This window comes from Malurus melanocephalus, unplaced genomic scaffold (genome assembly GCF_030028575.1).
Source record: "Malurus melanocephalus ecotype Western Australia unplaced genomic scaffold, MMel_1.1 scaffold_104, whole genome shotgun sequence".
Lineage (NCBI taxonomy): Eukaryota > Metazoa > Chordata > Aves > Passeriformes > Maluridae > Malurus > Malurus melanocephalus.
In genome coordinates this window covers 447,489-468,228 of record NW_026623336.1, presented here as the reverse complement: position 1 = coordinate 468,228, position 20,740 = coordinate 447,489, and the positions used below count along the sequence as shown (strand labels likewise).

At 40.0% G+C, this 20,740-nt stretch overlaps 2 protein-coding genes across 3 annotated transcripts in view; one reads left to right on the top strand and one right to left on the bottom strand.

Annotated features, from left to right (window-relative positions):
* CHRAC1 (chromatin accessibility complex subunit 1) overlaps positions 1-2,263 on the top strand; it is a 3,754-nt gene extending 1,491 nt beyond the window's left edge. Inside the window, exons 2-3 of the mRNA XM_057369154.1 lie at positions 385-511; positions 1,424-2,263. Of these exons, the coding sequence (XP_057225137.1) occupies positions 385-511; positions 1,424-1,569 (273 nt within the window). The 3' untranslated portion in view covers positions 1,570-2,263. The remainder of the gene's footprint in view (positions 1-384; positions 512-1,423) is intronic.
* Positions 2,264-15,739: 13,476 nt separating this feature from the next.
* The window catches only part of AGO2 (argonaute RISC catalytic component 2), a 44,421-nt gene continuing 39,420 nt past the window's right edge, over positions 15,740-20,740 (bottom strand). For both annotated transcript variants that reach the window (XM_057369161.1, XM_057369162.1), the window contains exons 15-19: positions 19,793-19,987; positions 18,529-18,663; positions 17,437-17,538; positions 16,865-17,064; positions 15,740-16,526 (exon numbers count right to left, since the gene is read on the bottom strand). In XM_057369161.1, coding sequence (XP_057225144.1) covers positions 16,418-16,526; positions 16,865-17,064; positions 17,437-17,538; positions 18,529-18,663; positions 19,793-19,987 — 741 coding nt within the window. In that variant the 3' untranslated portion in view covers positions 15,740-16,417. The remainder of the gene's footprint in view (positions 16,527-16,864; positions 17,065-17,436; positions 17,539-18,528; positions 18,664-19,792; positions 19,988-20,740) is intronic.

The following is a 20,740-nucleotide window of genomic DNA, read 5'->3' as shown; positions in this document are numbered from 1 at the left end:
TTCCACTAGACCACGGTGCTCCAAGCCCCGTCCAGCCTGACCTTGGACACTTCCAGGGATGGGGCAGCCACAGCTTCTCTGGGSAGCCTCTGCCGGGCTTCACCACCCTCACAGTAAACAATTTTTTTTCCTAATACCTAATCTAAACTTACTTTCTGCCAGTGTGAAGCCATCTCCCCTTGTCCTGTCACTACATGCTCTTGTAAATAGTGTCTCTGTCTTTCCTGTAGACCCCTTCAGGTGCTGAAATTTAATGAGTCTCTGCACTGCGTGCCCAGTGAGATGGGGCAGTGATGTGCAGATGAATATTATGCTTCTGGCTTTAGATAGGGYTGAACTATATGTGTGAATTCTTAGTTTGACTGTTTGGTTTTAATTTTTTAGGAGCTTTTTGTTCAGTATTTGGCAACATACTCCTACAAACACGGCAGAGGGAAGGAGAAGAACGCTCTTACTTACAGTGACCTGTCTCATACAGCAGAAGAGTGTGAGACCTTTCAGTTCCTTGCAGGTATCAAAAGCAGAAGGGCAAATCCAGTGTCTGCTTTGGAAAATGAAATCTTACTCTTATTGCTCTGTTTTGTGAGGACCCAGTTCTACTGATCATCRATCTGCATAGCATTCAACTGGAACTCATAAACTACATCACTAAAAACATTAATTTGTGAGTGGGRATTTTTCTGCTGCCACTAAATTATGGAATTATACTATATACAGTTCCTGGGATATTGCCTTAAGCATTTCTTAAATTCCAGCAGTTTCATCTAAAAGCTTTTCACTTATAAAATAAGATCATCACACATCTTTGGGTGAGAAGTTATATGGACCCAAAATGACACATAAGAATTTTTAAGCTTTGAGAAAAACTGCTTCATCATATGATCCCTTTCTTTCTTTAGATATATGTACACACACATGCACACCATTTTTATTGATATTCGGATTTTTTTACAACACTTAGCTCAAGGATATAAGGTTTAGACAAGTCTCTCCCTGGGTTCCCCATGGGTCTACTTCCAGAGCACACAGTATTGCTTTGTCTCAGGTAATGCAGAAAAGTTATTTCTACAGAACATTAATGATGTGCTGGATCTAAGGCAGTTGAGCATTCTCTTTTACATCAAATAATGTACATCAGCAGACAGTAGAGASAGTTGCCAGTAGTCAGTCCTGAAACAGAGTCCTTATCTTTGGTTACTTGTACCATAAGTGGGTAATTCCCTCCTACTTGTACGGCTGTGGAGGTCAGATTAATTTACCTGGTTATTGACTTAAGGCTTGTTGAAAATACTRTTTGTAGTTTAAAATCATTTAGTTAAAATATTGATTTCTTTTTGACTTGTTAGTGGTTTGGATACAACAGTATTAGTGAGGCAATAYAAATATTCAAACAGACTATAAAAACAACAATTCTGCCTTCCAGATATCTTGCCAAAGAAGATCCTAGCTAGCAAATACCTGAAAATGCTGGAAAAAGAGAAGCGAGATGGAGAAGTGAGGGAAGACGATGATGAGGATGAGGAGGAAGAGGATGAAGACAAAGTTGTTGGTGGCAGTGTTGGATCTTAAGGCCAATGGAGAATTGTTTCATAGTTGATCCATTTTCTRTTGTTCAAAGGATGTTATTTTTGTGACTGAGAATCCAGATGCTGGATATATTTATACACTGAGCCATCTGCTTTTGCTTTAAGAAGTTTAGAAATTGAACTTTATACTCGTTGAAGAATGGAATTCTTCCCTCAGAAACATGGTGGGGTAGGAAGAGACAGTGCAAATCTGACAGCAGAGCTTGGTCAGATGATTTGAAATGACTTTGTCAGACAATCATTACCCAAATTTAAAATTTCTTATGGGCAGCTTTCAATTCTAAAGCTCCAAAAGTGGACCAAGTCCATTAAAAAAGTCTGTAAAAACAGCCATGTGAGCACCAAAATGGGGTACAGGAGGAGATGCATCCCAAGGGCTAATGTGGTTCTGCAGCTGTGGTGGTAAATGTGTTTAAAATTAAGTAAATACGTGCATCTGGAACTTTTTTCTTGAACTCCACTTGCATTTTCTCTTGCCAAAATGCACATTGAAGTAAGTCTGTTAATTGTGGGTTCTTGAGAATGAGCAGCTGCTTTACCATGTGAGTGACAGAGCTGGATTTTTCATTTGGTTTTGGTTTRGTTTTTGGGGTTTTTTACTACAGAAATGGCAACCGTCCTGTGTAGAACTTTATGTGCAACTTTTTAAAATAAACTTTTTGTATGAAAACTGACAATGGATGCAGAATCTTTCTTTAGTTCTTTCCAGCTTCAGTCATACATGTGGTCAGTGTGGCAGTGTTTGCAGTGTCCTGGTGACTCAGAGAGAAGTGACCAAGATCTCTCTTCAGCTACCAGGAATGCTCCTGGTAAGCACAGGAATGTTAACAGGGAATAACACCTCCCACTCCAAAAGAGCTGGGCAGAAAATCAGGAATTTGTTGTCTCAAGCAGCACTCTAATTTGGAGGGCACAGTAGAGTTACCAGGGAACTGAACAGCTGAACACCTTCTCTCGGGCTGAAGGCACAAAAACACAACTGCTCTTAAAACACGGCAGGGAGCTCCAGAATCTCCACAATCCAGCACATTCCATATTCTGAGAAAGCCAAATGGAGGTTGGGCAGGTGAGATCAGGGCCTGGCAGAGCTACTGAGCCACACCAGAAATACTCCTGCTGTTTTAACAGATCAGAGGATGTTGCACTGTAAAAAAATTTCCTGAAGTTGCCATAAATGAAAATGTACCAGGATACCATAAATGTATCGTACCAGGAATGCTGCAATGAGGGCTGGATCCCTGGGGAAATTCCCAAGGGGGTATAGGTGGGACTACACCATAGTTGAAAGAGTTGTTTTGTGTTGGTTTGTTTTCTTTTAATATTAAACATGCACAGAGCTATGTGGGAAACTGAGCATGGAATGCTGTTTGTGGGGAGGGGGTGCCAGTTGTGGGATAGGCCAGGTTTTTGGGAAAGGAAAAAGAAGATAAACCAGCACAAAATTGCACAGTAATTGTCCARAATTGACGAGCATAAACAGGGATGAGGCAATAAGGAAATACCTGAACCATGGTTACCTTGGAAGGGGTACAGCCAAAGAGAGGAACGACAGCCTAGRGAAGAAGGTGGAAGGTGTTTCAATTTTTGACCTAGTTTCTCACCATCTAATTGCATTTAATTCATCAGTAAATTATATAAATCAGTAAATTATATAAATTTCCCCCTACTCAAGTCTGTTTTGCCCATGACAGCAAYTGCTCAGTGACCTYRCTGTCTATACCTCAACCCATGAGCTTACTCATCCTGTTCTCTCTAAACTGCATCATTTAACATGAACTTCCTCAAAAGTGACCAAGTATTTTGTCACGTTTAAGGTCTTCTGGGATTTTAGACTGAAATACAGGCCAGGGGACACTTTCCAGGATGAATTAGTATTATTATTGTATACATGTTTCTTTTTTCCCCGCTACAACACTGCCCAATGCTGTTCAAAGGACATGAAGTTTCCTAAACTTGCAAAAATGACAAAAGAACTGTGGTCACTAAGTATAAATCACCATATTTCTTTCCCTCTCAGAAGTTTCCTGTGGGATGATGAACATACTCTCTGAATTACTGAGACCAGAAGAATTTGCAYGCCCTTCTGGATTCATTCAGCCAGAATCCTCTATGGGAACTTCAGGGCTGCCAAAATCTGCCACAGYCCTCTCCAAGGCCCTGCATCTGCCACAGCTTGTTGCCATCAAACCAKTGAAGGGTTATTTGTTTTCCCCAAGAGCCTGACACAGAACAAAACCTCATTCAATTCAAAGCAGTGTTTCAAAAAACAAGGGAAAAAATAAATGGAAGAGACAGCTCTGACAGTATTTCATATTATTGGGTAAAACCAATCTGKGTTTGCAGGGTTGGGCTCCCAAAGGAAGCTCCTTGGCATCCTTGCAATTCTGTAGSATGCTTTAGAGTCACCACCAGGTGCTACAGTTTCTTCATTTCAAAATTATCACTGTATAATTATCACCAGAGAGCAAGAAAAAATCAGGATTTCAGGCAAGTGGCTTCCAGAATGCTCACCTTTCATAAATAATTCCAGGATTACAARTTGTGAGAGGTTAAAGCAGCATGGATTGTCTCTGGCTGGGCAAAGAGCAGGTGAGAGCACAGGAAAACACCCAAAACACCTCTAAGGGGTGAAATGCAAGGGAGGGTAACAGACCAGAGATTTTGGCACAGTCTCACAGTGCACGTGACTGTAAAAAAATGGCCAAATATTAAATAAAAAGCCATCAAACCATTTCTTGTAAAGATGAGGAATTTTATTTTATTGACATACTATGAGGCAAAACAAAATTGACACCATACAAAATAACTTTATAAAATATCATTCACATCATTATTTTGTCAGGAATTACAGCATTCTGAGCTTGTTACAAGTCTTATGTTTTGAGGTGAAAAACACTATGCTAAATCTTTAGTATTAGTTGTATATATACAGTAAGAAACCAGAACAGAACCTGTTAGGTTTTTCATGAGTTTATTGCAAAAGTAGTGCAAACTATTTTACCTTGCAAGCTGTAAAACAAACTTGGAAAAGGACCCACCTAAGCTTAAAAACATGACAATAAATGCTCAATTTCACAGCCTTTGAAGCTTCCTTCAACAGTTCTCAACAAAAATTCTCCATCTCTGCACATTTTTAGGTTTTCACTGACTTGGAAATAAAGGAGAGAAGGGTGGACCTRCAGTAGGGAGCGGGCAGAGAGCGGGAGGGTCCTGCTCCAACATGGGGCACTGCTCTTACCAATTTGGGTAAGATTTGGGGCATCACCCCCAAAACACCCACCAATGGGGCGAGTTTGGTCACTTTGTGTACCCCCATTAATAAACTGCCCCTTTCCACGCCCGTATTTGAGAAAAGAGTCAAGAAAGCAGAACGAGTAAAACCAAAACRTAATTCAGAATTAGGAACATGTATTGTCTGTTTTAGGAATATAGTATCCTTTTCCTCCTACTCCTGAAGTCTATAAAGCAAATTTCCATAGTCCCCCTCCCCGTGTGTCCACACTGCAGGGCACATCCCATCCCAAACTTCTGCACGATCCCAAGGCAGGATACTACATTCTGCAAGATCCAGAGAAAACAACGGCCTAAAACCTACCGGGGTCCCCCAAAGCAAACAKGTAGCTAAGTCATCTCCTAAAAAATCAGAAAAGCAAACAAATGCTACATGAAAAATGTTAAAGAAACAAAATGCAGCATATTCAGGCTTTTTTTTTTCTTATCTTGAGGTACCTATATAAATATTACCTTCTGCCCAAAGTACGATTGGTTTTGTTAAAAAACTAAAGTCCTTATCAYGAGCCAATTGCAGGGCAAACGTTATTACTGAGAAAGTGCAACCATGCTGATCATTTATCTGCAGCATATTAAAGGATGATTAGGCTTTAGAAAATATAGCTTAAGTCTAGACCTGATGGAGCAGTTTTATAAAAACACTGAACAGAGGCATTTTCCTTTTGTTTGAGTCTCTCTGCAACAGAAAGCCTTAGGAAACAGCTTGGAAGTCCTGCCATGATGGAATGTCAGCACTTTTACAATCCCATATATAGATTTTTTTTTTCTTTAATATTTAAACTAAATACAATTTTACAGCAAAGATTCCCCCTCTGTAGTAGGTACTGGTAAAAAGTGGATTTTAAAAAATTTTTTTAAACTTCAAAAAATGATAGCGTATCACAACTTAAAGCTTTCCAAAAAGGAATTATTTTTAAGTAAAAAAGGTTCACATTAAGTAAAAAACTTACACGTAGTTGTAAACTGTTCCATACAGAACTGTGAAAGATCAATGATGTTTTATTCCCTCACCCTTACATGTGTATCCCTTCATTTTATATCCATACACAGATACACACAGTCATGTACTATATGTGTGTGCTATATTCATGTATAGAGACACACAGATGTACAGATCTGGGCTCAGGATTAAACATTTCCAAAAACTTCTTTATTGGGCAATTCTCTTGGCCTAGGTCAGCTGTGATACTTTATTTTACAACTTGCTACACCGAAAAGTATTTTCAAATTCAGTTTTGTGGCGCGGTTAAAATCCATTTGCTGTTTTTAATCAGGAAGATGAGCTTTGATTGTTATGCACAGGGGAAAAAATCACAAAGGCACAAAGAATAGAAATCAAATCCAAGATTGTTGTCTCAGAACAAGAACCCCAAGGTTTTGGGCCATGGACAGGGTTGGTTTGGTCGCCTTTGCCAAATGTCCTTGACAATTTGAGTAATTAGCACCCAACTGGTTACATGAGGTAGATCCAAATTGGAAAAAAAATAATAATAAAATAAAAGCAAGCTGGGTCCCCAACACTTTTTTTTTGCCTCTATTTAAATGTTTTAAGGATCCTATGTCAGTCATAAGAAGTGGAAGCAATGGCACCCATCCGAAGCAAGCAMAGAACTCAAGAACGGCTTTTTTTTGGGATGCAAAATTTTAAGTGTTAAATCACAATCCTCCTTCAGGCAGAGATTTGCTGGCAGGGGGAAGGGAGGAGAATATGTTCAGCAACAAGGACAAYGAAAAGCTGGGATTTGGGAAAGCCTGTTTGGGGTGGGCTGCTGGAGGAAGGCCTGAGAGCCAACGCTCAAGAGGCATCACAGTATAGACAGCTACAGATGTCCCTTATTTCTCAGGGGAGGAGATTTCCTTTACTAACGCTGAAGCTCTTCTACAGGAACATCCTCCTGTCATTAAACAGTATTTTTGCATACTCTGAGAGAAAATCTGACACATTTCTCGTTTAGTTAAGGCTTAGTTTAAAGTGGCACGGCCACACAGCGTCATGCAAGTGCTCACCTATGTCAGCGAGAGATACAATGGATTAATTACTTAATTAATTAATTACACCCTCTGAGCCCCCAGTGCTGCCCAGCAATGCCTACAACCTCCAGGGGAAATCCTACAACACCATGARTGCCCTTCAGAGTCAGCTGAGGGCAATTCTGGGTCTGGTTTTGCATTACAAGTGCTACTCTTGCCCAGCCAGCACTACATCGTTTTACACACTGCAAGCACGAGACAGCTCCACAGAGATGCAACACACACACAAATCTACTCAACACACATTTAGTACCACTTGAAACGACCTTAACATCATATATTTTTTTTTCTTTTTCTTCTCTGTCAAAAAAAAAAAAATAGCAAAATTTCAATGGTCATAGAAATATTTTGATTCAAGGGAACATTTACAATATGAAGCTTCTGGATTGATTTTTGGTTCTTTTTTTCACTTATTTTATAAAAAATAATTTTCAGAAGATTTCAAACTATTAAACAAAAGATTAAAACCTTAACAGATAAAGTCAGTTAAATTTGCAATGTACCAACATAAAAGCAAAAAGAAAAAAAAAAAAAAAAAAAAAAAAAAAAAAAAAAAAAAAAAAAAAAAAAAAAAAAAAAAAAAAAAAAAAAAAAAAAGAAACATATTTAATCAATACATTCTGTTTTCCATCTTGCCCTCCCAAGATCAAGTTAACCACTCTGCTGCACAGAAATTCAGGGCTGGATCTTTACTTATCCACTGCCCTAAATGTTGACATTTTTGTGATTGTACAAATAATAAAATACTGCAAAAGGCAGGGAAATTGTGCTTATTATTTCCAGCAAAATACTGCCTTTGTATCTTTTACAGAMAGCCTACACACTGTCCCCTTTCCTGTCACTACCACGTGTGTGCACACACAAATGGACACATAAACTCATAGATCAATAAAATCTACTAAACTTTATCAACAAATTACAGAAAGAAAGTTGTAACACTCTTCAGGATAGCACAGAACTTTGCCAGATGTAATTCCTCATTGTACCTCATTGAAAACTGGATAAAGAATTCTGAAACTTACTCCTGAATGAGTGTTCGACGATTTGTTTAGTTGGGATTTTTTCCCCCTTATTTTAAAATGAAACTACAAAGTTGTCATTTGTAAATGACATGAGCAATTGAAGGGCTCAGTCATGTTAAATTCCTTCAGAAAATGTATCAGGAATAACAAAATTTGGGTCAAATCATTATTTTTTATAGCCTAGAAACAGTGCTATAAAACACTGAGGTTTGAGCACCTCGCAGTTGATGCAGAAACAACTTTGGCAAAATCCAGAAACAAAATTCATTGCATGTCATGTTGGTACATGAGAAGTCTGATCCAACCCAGAGCAGCTGAGGTTTTGGGGTGCCCATAAAACCCTGACAGGATCTGCTTTGAGTCAAGTACACAGCAGGCAAAAATGTGCAATTTCACAAATACTGGCATGAGTGAAGCTTCYTCTATTCATGGCTTTAAAACCAGGAAAAGCTGATAAATACTGAAAAGAGTCCATGTTATATTTTTTTTTTCCTGACAGGAAATCTAACCTAACAAAGCAAACACAAACAGCACCAGCYAGGGGATTAGAGACTCTCCAGCTTGCCTGCTGACCTGTTCACCATTCATGCTTGCCAAGCACACTCAAAAAAAACCCCACAAAATGACCAGAAAAGTTTTAACTTTAGATTTTGGGAACAATTTCTAGGCTTATTCCCAGGTCAGACAACATCTGCAATCTCTGCTGATAAGCAGAGAGCAGCAGTGCTTCAAGGAGGGAGGAAAAAAAAAAAAAACCAAAACTGAAGCACGTGGGCCAATAGCACATCCAAAATGTGGAGGAAAAAACACAGTTAAATTCTGTGCACTCCAAAGAACCCTGTGGAAATGATTATTCCTTTTGATACAGAACTGCTACACAATTTAAAGTTCCTCAAACCACATGGGGAGGTTGACTGGTGGAAGAGCAGCCACAGCCAGTGAATGGACAAATCCCAAGGAATTGCTTTTTGGGGGATATTCAGGTGGGAGGGAGGAGCAGCCAGCCTTCATCTGGTGCTGCAGGTTTGTAGTGCAGAACTCCCAAAATTAACTCCTGCCAACCTCTCATCCCTCCAGATCCAGTGCTGGATCCAGGTCCTGGCTCCACCAAGTCAGAACTCCCTGACACCACAAATCAGCTTGAGGAACTCCTTTACCAACATTCCCCCTTTGGGATGGGGCCACAAGATGGGTGCAGCATGAGGGATTTCTCAGGGGCACTTGCAGGCAAGCCAGAAGGAAAACTAAGGATTAAATTGTCACCTGAACAAGTGCTTAAATTGGCAATTTTCCAAGGAAATGTCTCCCTGACTTCCTCCTTTCCCCGAGGATTGGGGTACTCAGTGTTTCTCTCCTCTATGGCATGAGCAGCACCCAGAACGGGGCTGCTTCCTTCCTTAAACTTTCTGATGATTCTGGGTTTGCCTTGCCTGGAAAACACAAAACTCTGCTCTCACTGACAACAAGGGAGCAATTCAGCATCTCTGCACAGTGCAAGCCCTGCCAGCAATAGTGTCCGTGGATCTGCAGTGCACAGTGTAGTGAAACACCTCAAAAGCAGCCATTCAAACTTCACACTTTTGGGGGAGCTTTGTTAAATCACGACTGAGAACTGAACCAAACTGACAGGATTTTACCCCACTCAGGTATTAATGAGCTGATTTTAATGATTTGTTCAGTCACTTGCAAAGTCTGGGCTCCAGAAAGTCAGGACATCAGCAATCCTCCTGCCATGGATGAGAATCATTAGTGTCTACACCCTGAGAGTAAGRGAATGAAATTGCAGGGAGCACAGAWTCCCAGGAAACTCACTCTGRCAGGCCAAAATCCACAGCAGAAAGCCCAGTCACTTCTAAACAAAAATCAGCTTTAACACTGCCACAAAACCACACCAGCACACTGTGCTCCAACAGGCATTTCTGTCAGCAGAGTGGTTTATTCTGAGATGAGGAAGCTTGTTTGGATTAATTGTAAACAAAAATCTGATGTAYTAACACAGTCTTCTACTATTTCATTTCAGGTCACTTAAAGCACCCTCACTCCACGTGCTCTCATGTCACAGTTGAGTTTTGGCCAAGGCTTTACACAGAACTGACACTAAATAGTCCCAAGATGAATATACTCAGGGTTTGGGGTTGTTTTTTGCTGTTTTGGTTTGGGGTGGGTTTTTTTCCCACATCTTAAAGTTCATAATTTTCTGAGCAGGAAATAAAGTATTTTACATCTTACAGTTGTATATCAGCTTATCTAAAAAACACATTAAGAAAAGAATCCAATACATATTTTTTGTCTCAGACTCAAAATATATTTCAAGCACCTTTATGTCATTTGCAGAGAAAACCTRACATTTTCTGGCCAACAGGCAAAGTTAGAGAAACACTTTTCATKTGGAAAACAACAGTATAGAAACTCAAGTGAAGGGACAGCTCACAGAGGGAGCTGCTGCCATGAAGTGACCCCGACCAGAAGCAGATGTGCCAGATGTGCCACCTGCCAGTTCTGGTGCCCTCTCAATACACAGGGACACCTCTGGAAGACAGAGGAAAGCCTGAGCAGCCACCCAGGATCACAGTATGGCACTGCCACTTCCCAACAAGAGACAGAGCAGGACAAACCCAGTCCCTCTGGGAGCATTTTGGCTGTTTGGTGGGAGGTTCACTTCAATTGATTCTTCTGTGAAGGAATACAGGAGGTAGCTTTGAACTGCACCTGCTTGTAACTAAAGATTCTCACAAACCCACTTTTGTAGTGATTTGGCCAAGCAATTACATTCAAATTCAATTTAAATTAAAGTCACTTCAAAGAAATGACTCTGACAAAGCAACTGGAACACTAAATGGGATTAAACAGATTCTGTGCCACTCCAAGCACACTCAGCACCCCATTCCAGTATCATTTGGATTAAACCCTCTTCGAAATGCATCTGTCCAGTCCTTAACCCTCAAAAACAGAAGGCAAAACTTAGGTTTGCATCCTAATATCAGACAGAGGAGCTGGAGTTGGGGTCTGTCCCATCCCCAGGGTTATGGAAGCAAAAGGCAATTGCTGATGGATGGGGAATCCATGGGCAGCCAGAGGTKACACCATTCCTTAGCTCAGGGCACTGAACATCCACTGCACTGCCCAATCCCACACCGTGCAGGGACAGACAGCAAGACATTGTAATTGGATCCCAAATTCCTGTAATTCCACTAATTCTRCAACATTGACCAGTTCTGCTTCTACGACACAAGAATCAGATGCTGGAGCAAGCAAGGAAAACCTGTGAGAGCTACAGCTGATAATCCAGATGTTACACAAATGCCATCAGTTATCAAACTGATACCAAAATTGGCATTTGGACCTTGCACAAACAATGAGCACAGTGAGAGCTGAAAAACTGCATCTCTGTGGTGTGGGAGAAATGTGCACAGAGGAGACAAGGAAGAAATGTTTTATAAATTCAGAAAAACCCTAAATAATTCCACTGTAATAAAGCAACTGTGCTCTTCTTGGATTGATACCATAATGCAAACCAAGTAGAACTGCATTTAACACCAAAGCTTGTATCTCAACACTGGAAAATATGGCAGTATTCTRGAAAATATAACAAGGAATGGTATCCCCAGCATTTCAATACTTGCTGTACAGAGCACTATTTACAGTATTTTCAAACAGCTACAGCAGATGAAAAAAAAGTCTTACAGTAAAAAGGGAGTTTAAAAAAAACCAAAAAAAATCAGTGCAATTACCTTCTACTTGAAGTTTTCCTTATGAAAGATGGCATGTGTGCATCAGGAAGCATGCTACCAAATGGAATATAAAAGTAAAAAACAAAGGGCTGCCCTGCATTAGGGATGGGGAAAGCCACACAARGAGAGATGCTATGGCAGGAGAAGAGTATTAAAACAATAGGAAAACAAGTGAGTTTAATTACACTGGTCTCAAGTGTGAAAAATACTGAGAACTCTTCTTACATTCATTTAGTTAATATGTAAAAGATGTCTTGAAAAAAAAAAGTCCCTTATGGGTTATTTATGCCACTAGAGATGCTTATTTGACTGAGTCAAGAGCAAGTATTGTCCACCTAATCCCTAAAGGTCCCAGTCCTGCGTTCCCAAAACCTGTAGCAGTGAATAAGCACAACSTGCAGAACCAACCTGTCATCACTCCCAAAGGTGAACATTTTGCTCAAAAAAGAAACAATCTGCACATCTACCAAAACCCTACAACCCACTGAATTTGGCTGGGGGTGTTTACACACACCTTCCTCCTGGCCTTGCCCCTTAGATTCTGGATTCCTCAGCATGAGGAAGGTCAGGGTTCCTACAGGGGAGACACRCATGAGCCCATATTTGAGGGATCTGCTGCTGCTGCAGCAAAGCAAAGAGCACTGGCAGCAATCACAAAGCCCTCAGATCACACTCTGCTGTTCAATCAAAAGCCTTTGGGCATGCACACGTAYGACTTTAGTCAGAAAGAAAAACTTRGAAGCACCTTAGAAACTTCAATCTTTTCAGAAAAAACCCTGGGCAYACAAAACCCTAAACTCCTCACACCAACTCTCCAAAAGTTTTAATTAGAAAATCCTTGTGGAAATACCTCTTGTCTTCTGTTATAAAAATGATCCAACAAGAACAAGACTCTGTTGCAATGGACAAAGGCAAGAGTTATTGATAGAGGCAGAATTAAARCCAAACCTTCACAACCTTTTTGCTTTTACAATAAAGGAACGCTGCCTGGGGGCCTGGATGGAGATCAAAGGTATTTTGTTACCTGACAGATCAAGAAACGAGGGAATTAATGTGCCAAAGCTTCTGGAACGTGGAAGATCATTGATTGTAAATCACAAAGTCAAATATTCTAAAGCAAACCAAGCCAAAAGAAGGAGCTCTAATAAAACAAGTGATCTCATTCCATACTTCAGTGCATACACACACACACACACACACACACACACACACACACACACAAGTGTTAAATTGCATAGGGCTGTCTTAAATGCCACAAAAAGGCAGAGACAAATCCACCTCCTTCCAGCATTTCCCAACAGGACATTTGCTCCCAAGGATCAGCTCAGTTGTTTCCTGGCTGCTAGAGCAGATGGACTGGACACATTACTCTGTTCAGCCACTGGAGCAGAAATTTCCACCACCAAGCAAACCTCATTATTGCATTAAATTTTGCATATCAGGGAAAAAAAAGGACTAACTTTAAAGTATTTCATGTGTTCTGATAGTATTTTTCACCTCCCAAGAGGAGCCAATTCACACTKGMTGATGMTGTTTTTGGGGTGCTGTGCAGTGGGACTCCTTTGCCTGAGCTGGAAAATGCCCCAAGTGCCTGAGGATGGCACAGGTTTGGTTACTGCTGACCTGAGCTGCACAGTGACCCAGAGACTCAGAGTTGTGACCTCAGCTGGCACTTCTCCAGCAGGAACCTGCGTGAGACTGACACTGCTTGAGCTTTGTGCTGACCTGAGATGTTGCTGTTCTACACCAGACAGGTGGGAGGTACAGAATACAAAATAATACTAGGATTTTAGGTGCTTGTGGTGGAGTTTTTTGGACAGGAGACATTCTTTGAGTATGTAATTTATATAAAAAACAGTCCCAGAAAGAGAGCTGCTGGACTGCCAGCATGCTGTACTTCACAAAGCATATACTTAATCAGCATATTTTTTAAAAAATGCTTTAAATTAGTCCCTAATTCATCACTAGTGGGAGGGAAAAGGAGGGAGACACCAAGGCATAAGGAATCAGCAGAATTAGAGGCTTAGAAAGATCTGCAAAAGGTAAAAATGTCCTGAAATGCACAAAAACATCCCAAGTTCTTCATACTTAGGGAAGGAAAGCTACACAAAATTTCTGCTCATTCCAARAGGAAACAAAAATAACAGCTACTCTGAGATTAAGAGCCTGCCTAGAASTCCTTTTCTCACAAAGGAAACAAATAGGATGCAGTGCAGTGYCAGGCTGCTTCAGAAATGAGATTTGAGGTCAAGACAGATCCTGCCCTCCTCACCCCATCTCACCACCTGCACAATTCCTTTTCCCAGCTCTGTGTGGAAAGAGGGGGATCAATTTCACATCCAAGAGGTCTCTGCATAACAGACAGCAAATAAGTTAAATGATGTCTTTAAAACAGATGATCGTTATCCTATTTGATAAGAAGAATTCATATAAAAATAATTCTTATATAAAACTCTGCCAAATGAGTATCTTCACTGAAATAGGAAAGCTCTCAAGGAAACAGAGAAGTGCAACACACCCACCACGGGGAGGATCTGCAGCTTAGGGGTTCTTGAGGGGAGGTAGGTACAACCTCGCTGGCACACAGCAAGACAGACAGTGCTACCTAATATTTGCTTCAAATGTACAGAAATCTGAATTTATAGAACAATGACCAAGAAGACACTCTGAGCCAGCAGCCTAATCACCCAATTAAAATAGTACAAATACAGTTATTCCATTAACAGGTTCTACATTTCACCTACAAAACATYGACAACCAACACACTGCTAACAAGGTGAAGATCTGAACTGGATTTATGTACCTAAAAGTCTTTATGCAGCAAAGGTTGGGCATTTTTTAGCTTATCCAACACCACCTGGTTGCAGCTGAACTGCTCTGTGGCCCAGAGCTCTGCATGGGTTAAAGCTACTCGCCCATCCCAGTGGCCAGAGGTAAAAGTGTCCAAACAGAGACTGAGCAGCTGCTCGGAGAAAAGGGAAAAGACAAAGTAAAACCCATCAGTGGAAGAGAATGAAGGTTTTCCAACCTGCCTCTCAGCAAGTTATTTCAGTTATCCTATGGAAGAACAAACAAGATCAAGTCAGCATAAACAACTTTCCTGGGCTTTTTCCATTTTCTCCWAAACCTGCTCGTGGCATTGTCATTAGTGCAATGGTTTACATGTGTGTTATGGTTTTTATGAATCCAGTGTGCAAACTAACAGAAGCATCTGTCTAATAATTATCAGTTTTAATTAATGCTTCTCCGAAGAGAATGGCAAAACTCCCACAATTCCTACGGATCTTATGCATAATGAAGAGAGTTTCACCTCCCTTCTTAAGTAAGTAAACTTCAGTTTCCTAATTTTTTTCTTTACTGCATAGATTCTCTGCCTTCTGCCTGACTTCCCACGAGCCACTCTCCTTTAGCAGARCTCCTGCTTCACCACTACTCAACATATAAATAAAATACAATTGTTTTGTGCTTGAATGAACGTAGGATGTTGGTCTTGTGTGCGTCTGAACCGCAGAGGTAAAACCTGCTGAGTTGTGTGCACGTTGAAAAAGCCTTTCTGCAAATTCCAAGCTGCAACAGACACTGTCTGCATCTCTGACCTCTCACCATGTCGATTGCATATTTGTTTTTTTTGCATTTGAAGAGTAATGTCCCCACAAAAAGGATTTGACTTTCTAAGTTCAAAGCATTCTTGATATGTTAACAGAAGTATAATGAGCACTCCTTAGTAAATAAAAATAAATAATAGCATCTACTCTATCACATTAATACTGTGAAACATATATAAAATTTACATTAACTCAAACAACAGTGAAAAAGGATTGTACTGTATTTATCACCACAGACCCGTATTCTTTAGAGACTTTGGAAAGTAAGTGTATGACTTGTCCTGYACGACAAATCCTAAAGTTAGCTGTCAGTATGATTTTTTAAAAAATCTTTACAAATTTTTTAAATGGCACATTTTTTTTTGCCAATCTAACTGGAGCTACTAAAAGCTTAGGTACAAGTTTACTCTTTTTTTTTTCTTTAAAAAAAAAGAAAGAACTTCTTTCTTTTTTCTTTTACTCTTTTTTTCATCTTTAGTCTATGAAAAACATTTTAAAATGCAGCACAATAAAAAACATTCAAGAATAAGCTTCAGAAAATACATTTGCCCTTAGACACGCAGAGAATAATCTGAGAATAATCTTTATAAGACAGTTAAAAACCAGAATTTTGTCACGCTCTTATTTTGAAAATAAAAAACTTTGCAAATGCATCTAGAATAATCAAGGCTTCATAAATACTCATAAAAAATGCTTTGCTTTCCTTTGTGTTAAAAGCTGATTCACAGCGTTTTAGCTCATCAAACCTTAGTATGAATTAGATCTTTCCAAATTACCAAAAGCAACTCAAAGAACAGCAAACTGAATGAGGAGTTTTGTGGGTTGGGTTGTTGGTTTGGATTTTTTTTCTTCCCTAAGCCCTGAGTTTGCAGCTCTTGATTTARTTATAAAATATGGGTCTGTTTTATACTAAGCAGCTCAGAGATTTTTGGCAAACCACATTTCCGACAACAGTGGRGTTTGGTACAAGAATGCAGTTTGTGATCAAGTCTGAAATTCTGGACGGAAGGCTTCCTTGCAAATGGGAAAGAAAAGAATTAAGATGCATCACTCATTGCTGGCTGTCCCTGGGGCATCTGTTGGTCTAAGTGCAGCTGGTCTGGTGTGAATCCAACTCTGCCTTGTCCGGAGCCGCTGAACATTAAAACATGTCAAGCAAAGTACATCGTGCGCAGCGTGTCCTGGTGCACCTGGACTGCCTTTGCAAGTGCTTGGTGGTCTCTGCCATTGCTCTGGCCAGAAGTGTGGCTTCCTTCAGCACTGAAAGAGAGGGGAGGGGGGAAAACAAAAAACAACAGGTTGGGGGGTGGGGAAGAGAAACCCTATTTAATCTGCCTCTCTTTGCTCATGTTTCTGTATCATTTGTTTCTTCTGAACAGAATGGTTAAACCTTAATTACCCTTAAAGCACCACTGAGGTTCTGAAACAGAAAACAGCACATACAGGAACATCCTCTGCTGTGTTTCASCAGCGTAATTCAGTGGTGAGAGCAAATTTACCCTCAAACTGCTGAGGACACCAYCGATCCCAGAATTAACAAACCCACTGCCTTCCTCCTCGCTTTCCAACTCTGCAATAATTCAGAACTCAGAACTCACCTATCGTGTTCTTTATCCACCAGATGGTACCTGGCTCTGAAGGCCACCAGGTGAGCGTAGTAGGCTGGTGCAGGGATGGAGACGGAGCGCGTGCAGCGTACGTACGTGTGACACAGTTGGTAGGTGAGGATCTGCAGCTCGTCCGATGAGAAACGATTGTCATCCCAGAGCACGTGGTAATGAGAAGGTCTGCTTGTTCCCTGGGGGCAGAGCACACAGCACATTCCCAAAAAGCTCCTTAAACTTCCACCTCTGCAGGGGAACTGCTGGGAAAAGGCCACTTCCTCAAAAGTCCACTTCCAAGTCACTTCCACTTCCACAGGGAGCAGTTCTACACATTTCAGCCAACTTTTCCTTTCAAAGGCAAACACCTCCCTTCCTTGTTCCTTAAACTAATCCCTTCCCCTTTTGTATAGGATTGTATTTCCCTAAATTTCATCTCTGAAATATATAACACACTGAAATATACTTTCATGTTGAAAATCTCTGATCTGACAAAAAAAGTCAGATAAAGCAGCTTTAGGCCAAACTTTAACAGCTAAAAAGTTAACATGCTACACAAAATGTCTTACCTGAATCCCAGCATGACTACACAGGTAGAAGTCAAACTCTGAGGGGTGGGTGATTTTTGTGTCCACTGTGGTCCCAGCTGGAATGTTTCCACTCTTTCCAACCTGTGTGAACAGAAAGTGCAAAGACACTAAGGCACAACACAAAGGTTTTTTTATTTTACTTTTCAGCTGTAAATCCAGGAAAACAAACACAAGGAAAAGACCTATAAAAAGCAGAAAAGTGAAGAAGCAATGAGCAAAACTGAAATGTTGTTCCAACTGAAAATCTGAAGCGTCTCTACTACGGAGGAAAAAAAAAGAGACAAACTACAAAATCTTCTCTGAAACTACCTAAAAGGATTTGGTTTTCTGGATAATGCACAAAGAAAAGAAGNTTTTTTTTTTTTTTTTTTTACTTTTCAATTGTAAATCCAGGAGAACAAACACAAGGAGAAGATCTATAAAAAGCAGAAAAGTGAAGAAGCAATGAGCAAAATTGAAATGTTGTTCCAACTGAAAATCTGAAGCGTCTCTACTACGGAGGAAAAAAAAAGAGACAAACTACAAAATCTTCTCTGAAACTACCTAAAAGGATTTGGTTTTCTGGATAATGCACAAAGAAAAGAAGCTCCTGCTACTGATTTGTCAAATTCTTTTCACCTTCCCACTCCCGAGCAGATTATTCCTCTGTAACTTTTCCTGTTTATACCTGAGAGGGGACAATCCTTGTTAGACAGCCTCTTCCCTCAAAAGCTCTTCAAAGCAGAATGTCAAAATACTCTTTACTTTGAAACAATTTAACACCTGTAATCACAGCAATTATTAATATAACAACCACCTCCCTGTCAACTCTGGAAGTCACTAATTATTGCCTTAAAGCCTGACAGAAGGAGAAAGAACATGGGAAGTCCAATCTGTGAGCAGAGCTTTGCTATGAGGAACTTTCCTTTCTCAGCACCAACTCCATCCTGCACTCAGATAGTCTCCTCTTGACAAAGAGAGTATCAAAAATCAACTTGGGGAGTCTCCTCTAGACCCAGAAATTACCAAAAATCAGCAGCAATGGTTGACTTGGCTGCCTGCTGGACACTTGGGGGCCCAATCAGAACGTACCCGTTCGTTTTTATCCGTGCAGAAGAGTCTGGTGTGGTGCCTTTTCTGCACAACTATAAATGTGATGCCAGGCTGATAATCCTTCTCCAGTTTAATGCAAGCCTCCCTGATAGCCAGCAGCTCGTGGTGGAGAACCTGAACCACAAACAGAGAGAGGTGTGATAAACATGAACCATTGCCATCTTGGTCTTATTCATCTACAGATTTATTCACAGATAATTTGTCACATTCCTTCTTGCACTGTCACTCAGACTACTGGGATGTCAAAGCACTCAAGATCAAACCTTAATTTTTTCCCCTGATGAGAACAAATTACATCAGCAGTTTCCTGAGCCAGGAGAGAGCTGCTTCCATATTTGTTCAGYTCCGAGCACAAGGCCCAGACTAATAAAGCTGCATGTCAAAATCTTTTTAACTGCTAAACACAAATGAAGATTTCATTAGGCTGCTGAATATACAAMAGGCTAATTATTTTTCAGACTAGAACAAGGGATAAAATCCAGAAGTGCTCAGCTCTTTGTGCACTCCCATGAAGGACTACAGACATCAATAACAAGGAAACTGGAACAAACCAAAAAGCAGTGATTTGGAATGTGTGTTAATTCTACATGAAAAGTTCTGTGAAAATTGAAAGAAGGATATATGAAAATTTCATACAAAGATTACTTTATCAATTCAAGTTTAGCAAGTGACCTTTACTCTCTTCTCTGGATTTTGAGAAGCTGACTCAATTCTGTATCTTTTAATTTACTTACATAAATACTGGAAAGAAAAGTGTATATAAATATCTTTAAAATAGATAGAAAAGTATTTCATAAACTATGGTACTTGCAAGCAAATAAAAATGACAAAGTATCGGATGMGTTTTACCAGGAATTAATTAAAAGTGACTTTGAAAATACAGTATTTATTAATCCTGGTTTAAAAAAATTACTTTATTTTTCTTTACAACCCAATGTCTGTGGGATACAGTCTGATATACCTTAAATATGAAGCAGATGTGAAAAATAACTTGAGTACTAAAACTATACTTTTCACTTATAATTCTGTAAGGGGAAATATTTAAAAGAGGAAAGGTATTTTTAAAAGTACATGAAAATATGTAAATACTTCTGCCCTACTTGGTTAAAATCCAACGAAGTTGAGGGAATATTTGTTGAGGTTATACTTCTTCTTAGAACTTCCACCACATAAAGGTGGAGTTATAAAACTCCATTACTACCACAAAACTACACCATCAGAATTTCAAAAAGACAAGTATCACCTGTTGGAACTGCCCCTCAGAAACACCATCCCTGTAGAAGATGATGCGAGTTGGTTTGAACCTGGTGGATTTGTAGAACTGGATAAGCAGCTCCCTGACCATGGCAGCCAAATCCTGGATGATTTCCTGGCGGTGCTGCTGCACCCGGACAGTGGCACAGTAACGGTTGGGATGAGCATCCATGCTTCCTACAACCTGGGGAAAACATGCTTGGAATCAAACCAGAGAGCACTTCAATAAAGGTATTTCATGAGAGAACTGCACTGTCTTCAACAGCATCTTGAACACTGAGTGGTTGGCCTGGSAAATATGAAGTTGAAATCAAAATGTGCTTGGAAACAGTTCTGGGTTCAGCCTACCTGTGGCAGCACACCGTGCTGAAACAGAAAATTTGTTTTAAAACTAAAAGACTCTTTTCCCATTTCCACCTACAAGCACTTAAAAAATCAAATACAATTTGGACCACTGACACCACGAAACCATTAATTCAGCTCAGACTGCAGCACAGGAATTTGAACTCTGGGAGACCAAGTCCCTATTTTGGATCCATCAAACCGAAATGGTGAAAGACCCAGAAATATCTACACTGTTCCCCAAGAGAAGGATTTTTCTGTTAATGAAACATCAAAATTCCTGTACTGTAAAAGTGGCGTGGGTCCTCAAAATACACAGACAAAAATAATCAAAGGCAGAAAAGAGCACATCTCCACCTGGTTTTCCCTGGACACACAGGTGGAACTTTTTTAAACAGATATGTAACACCAAAGATCTTCATTATTAAACAATCCTGAGCAGCCATTACAGGTGTTTGACAGAACACAAGCTAAAGACTAATCCCTGTATTTAAGAACATTGCCAAGAAACTGTTGCAAATTTTGGTTTTCTGGAAGCTTGAGTCCCCAAAAACCACAACTAAGCCAGCCTAGCTCCCTATCAGCAATGAGGAAA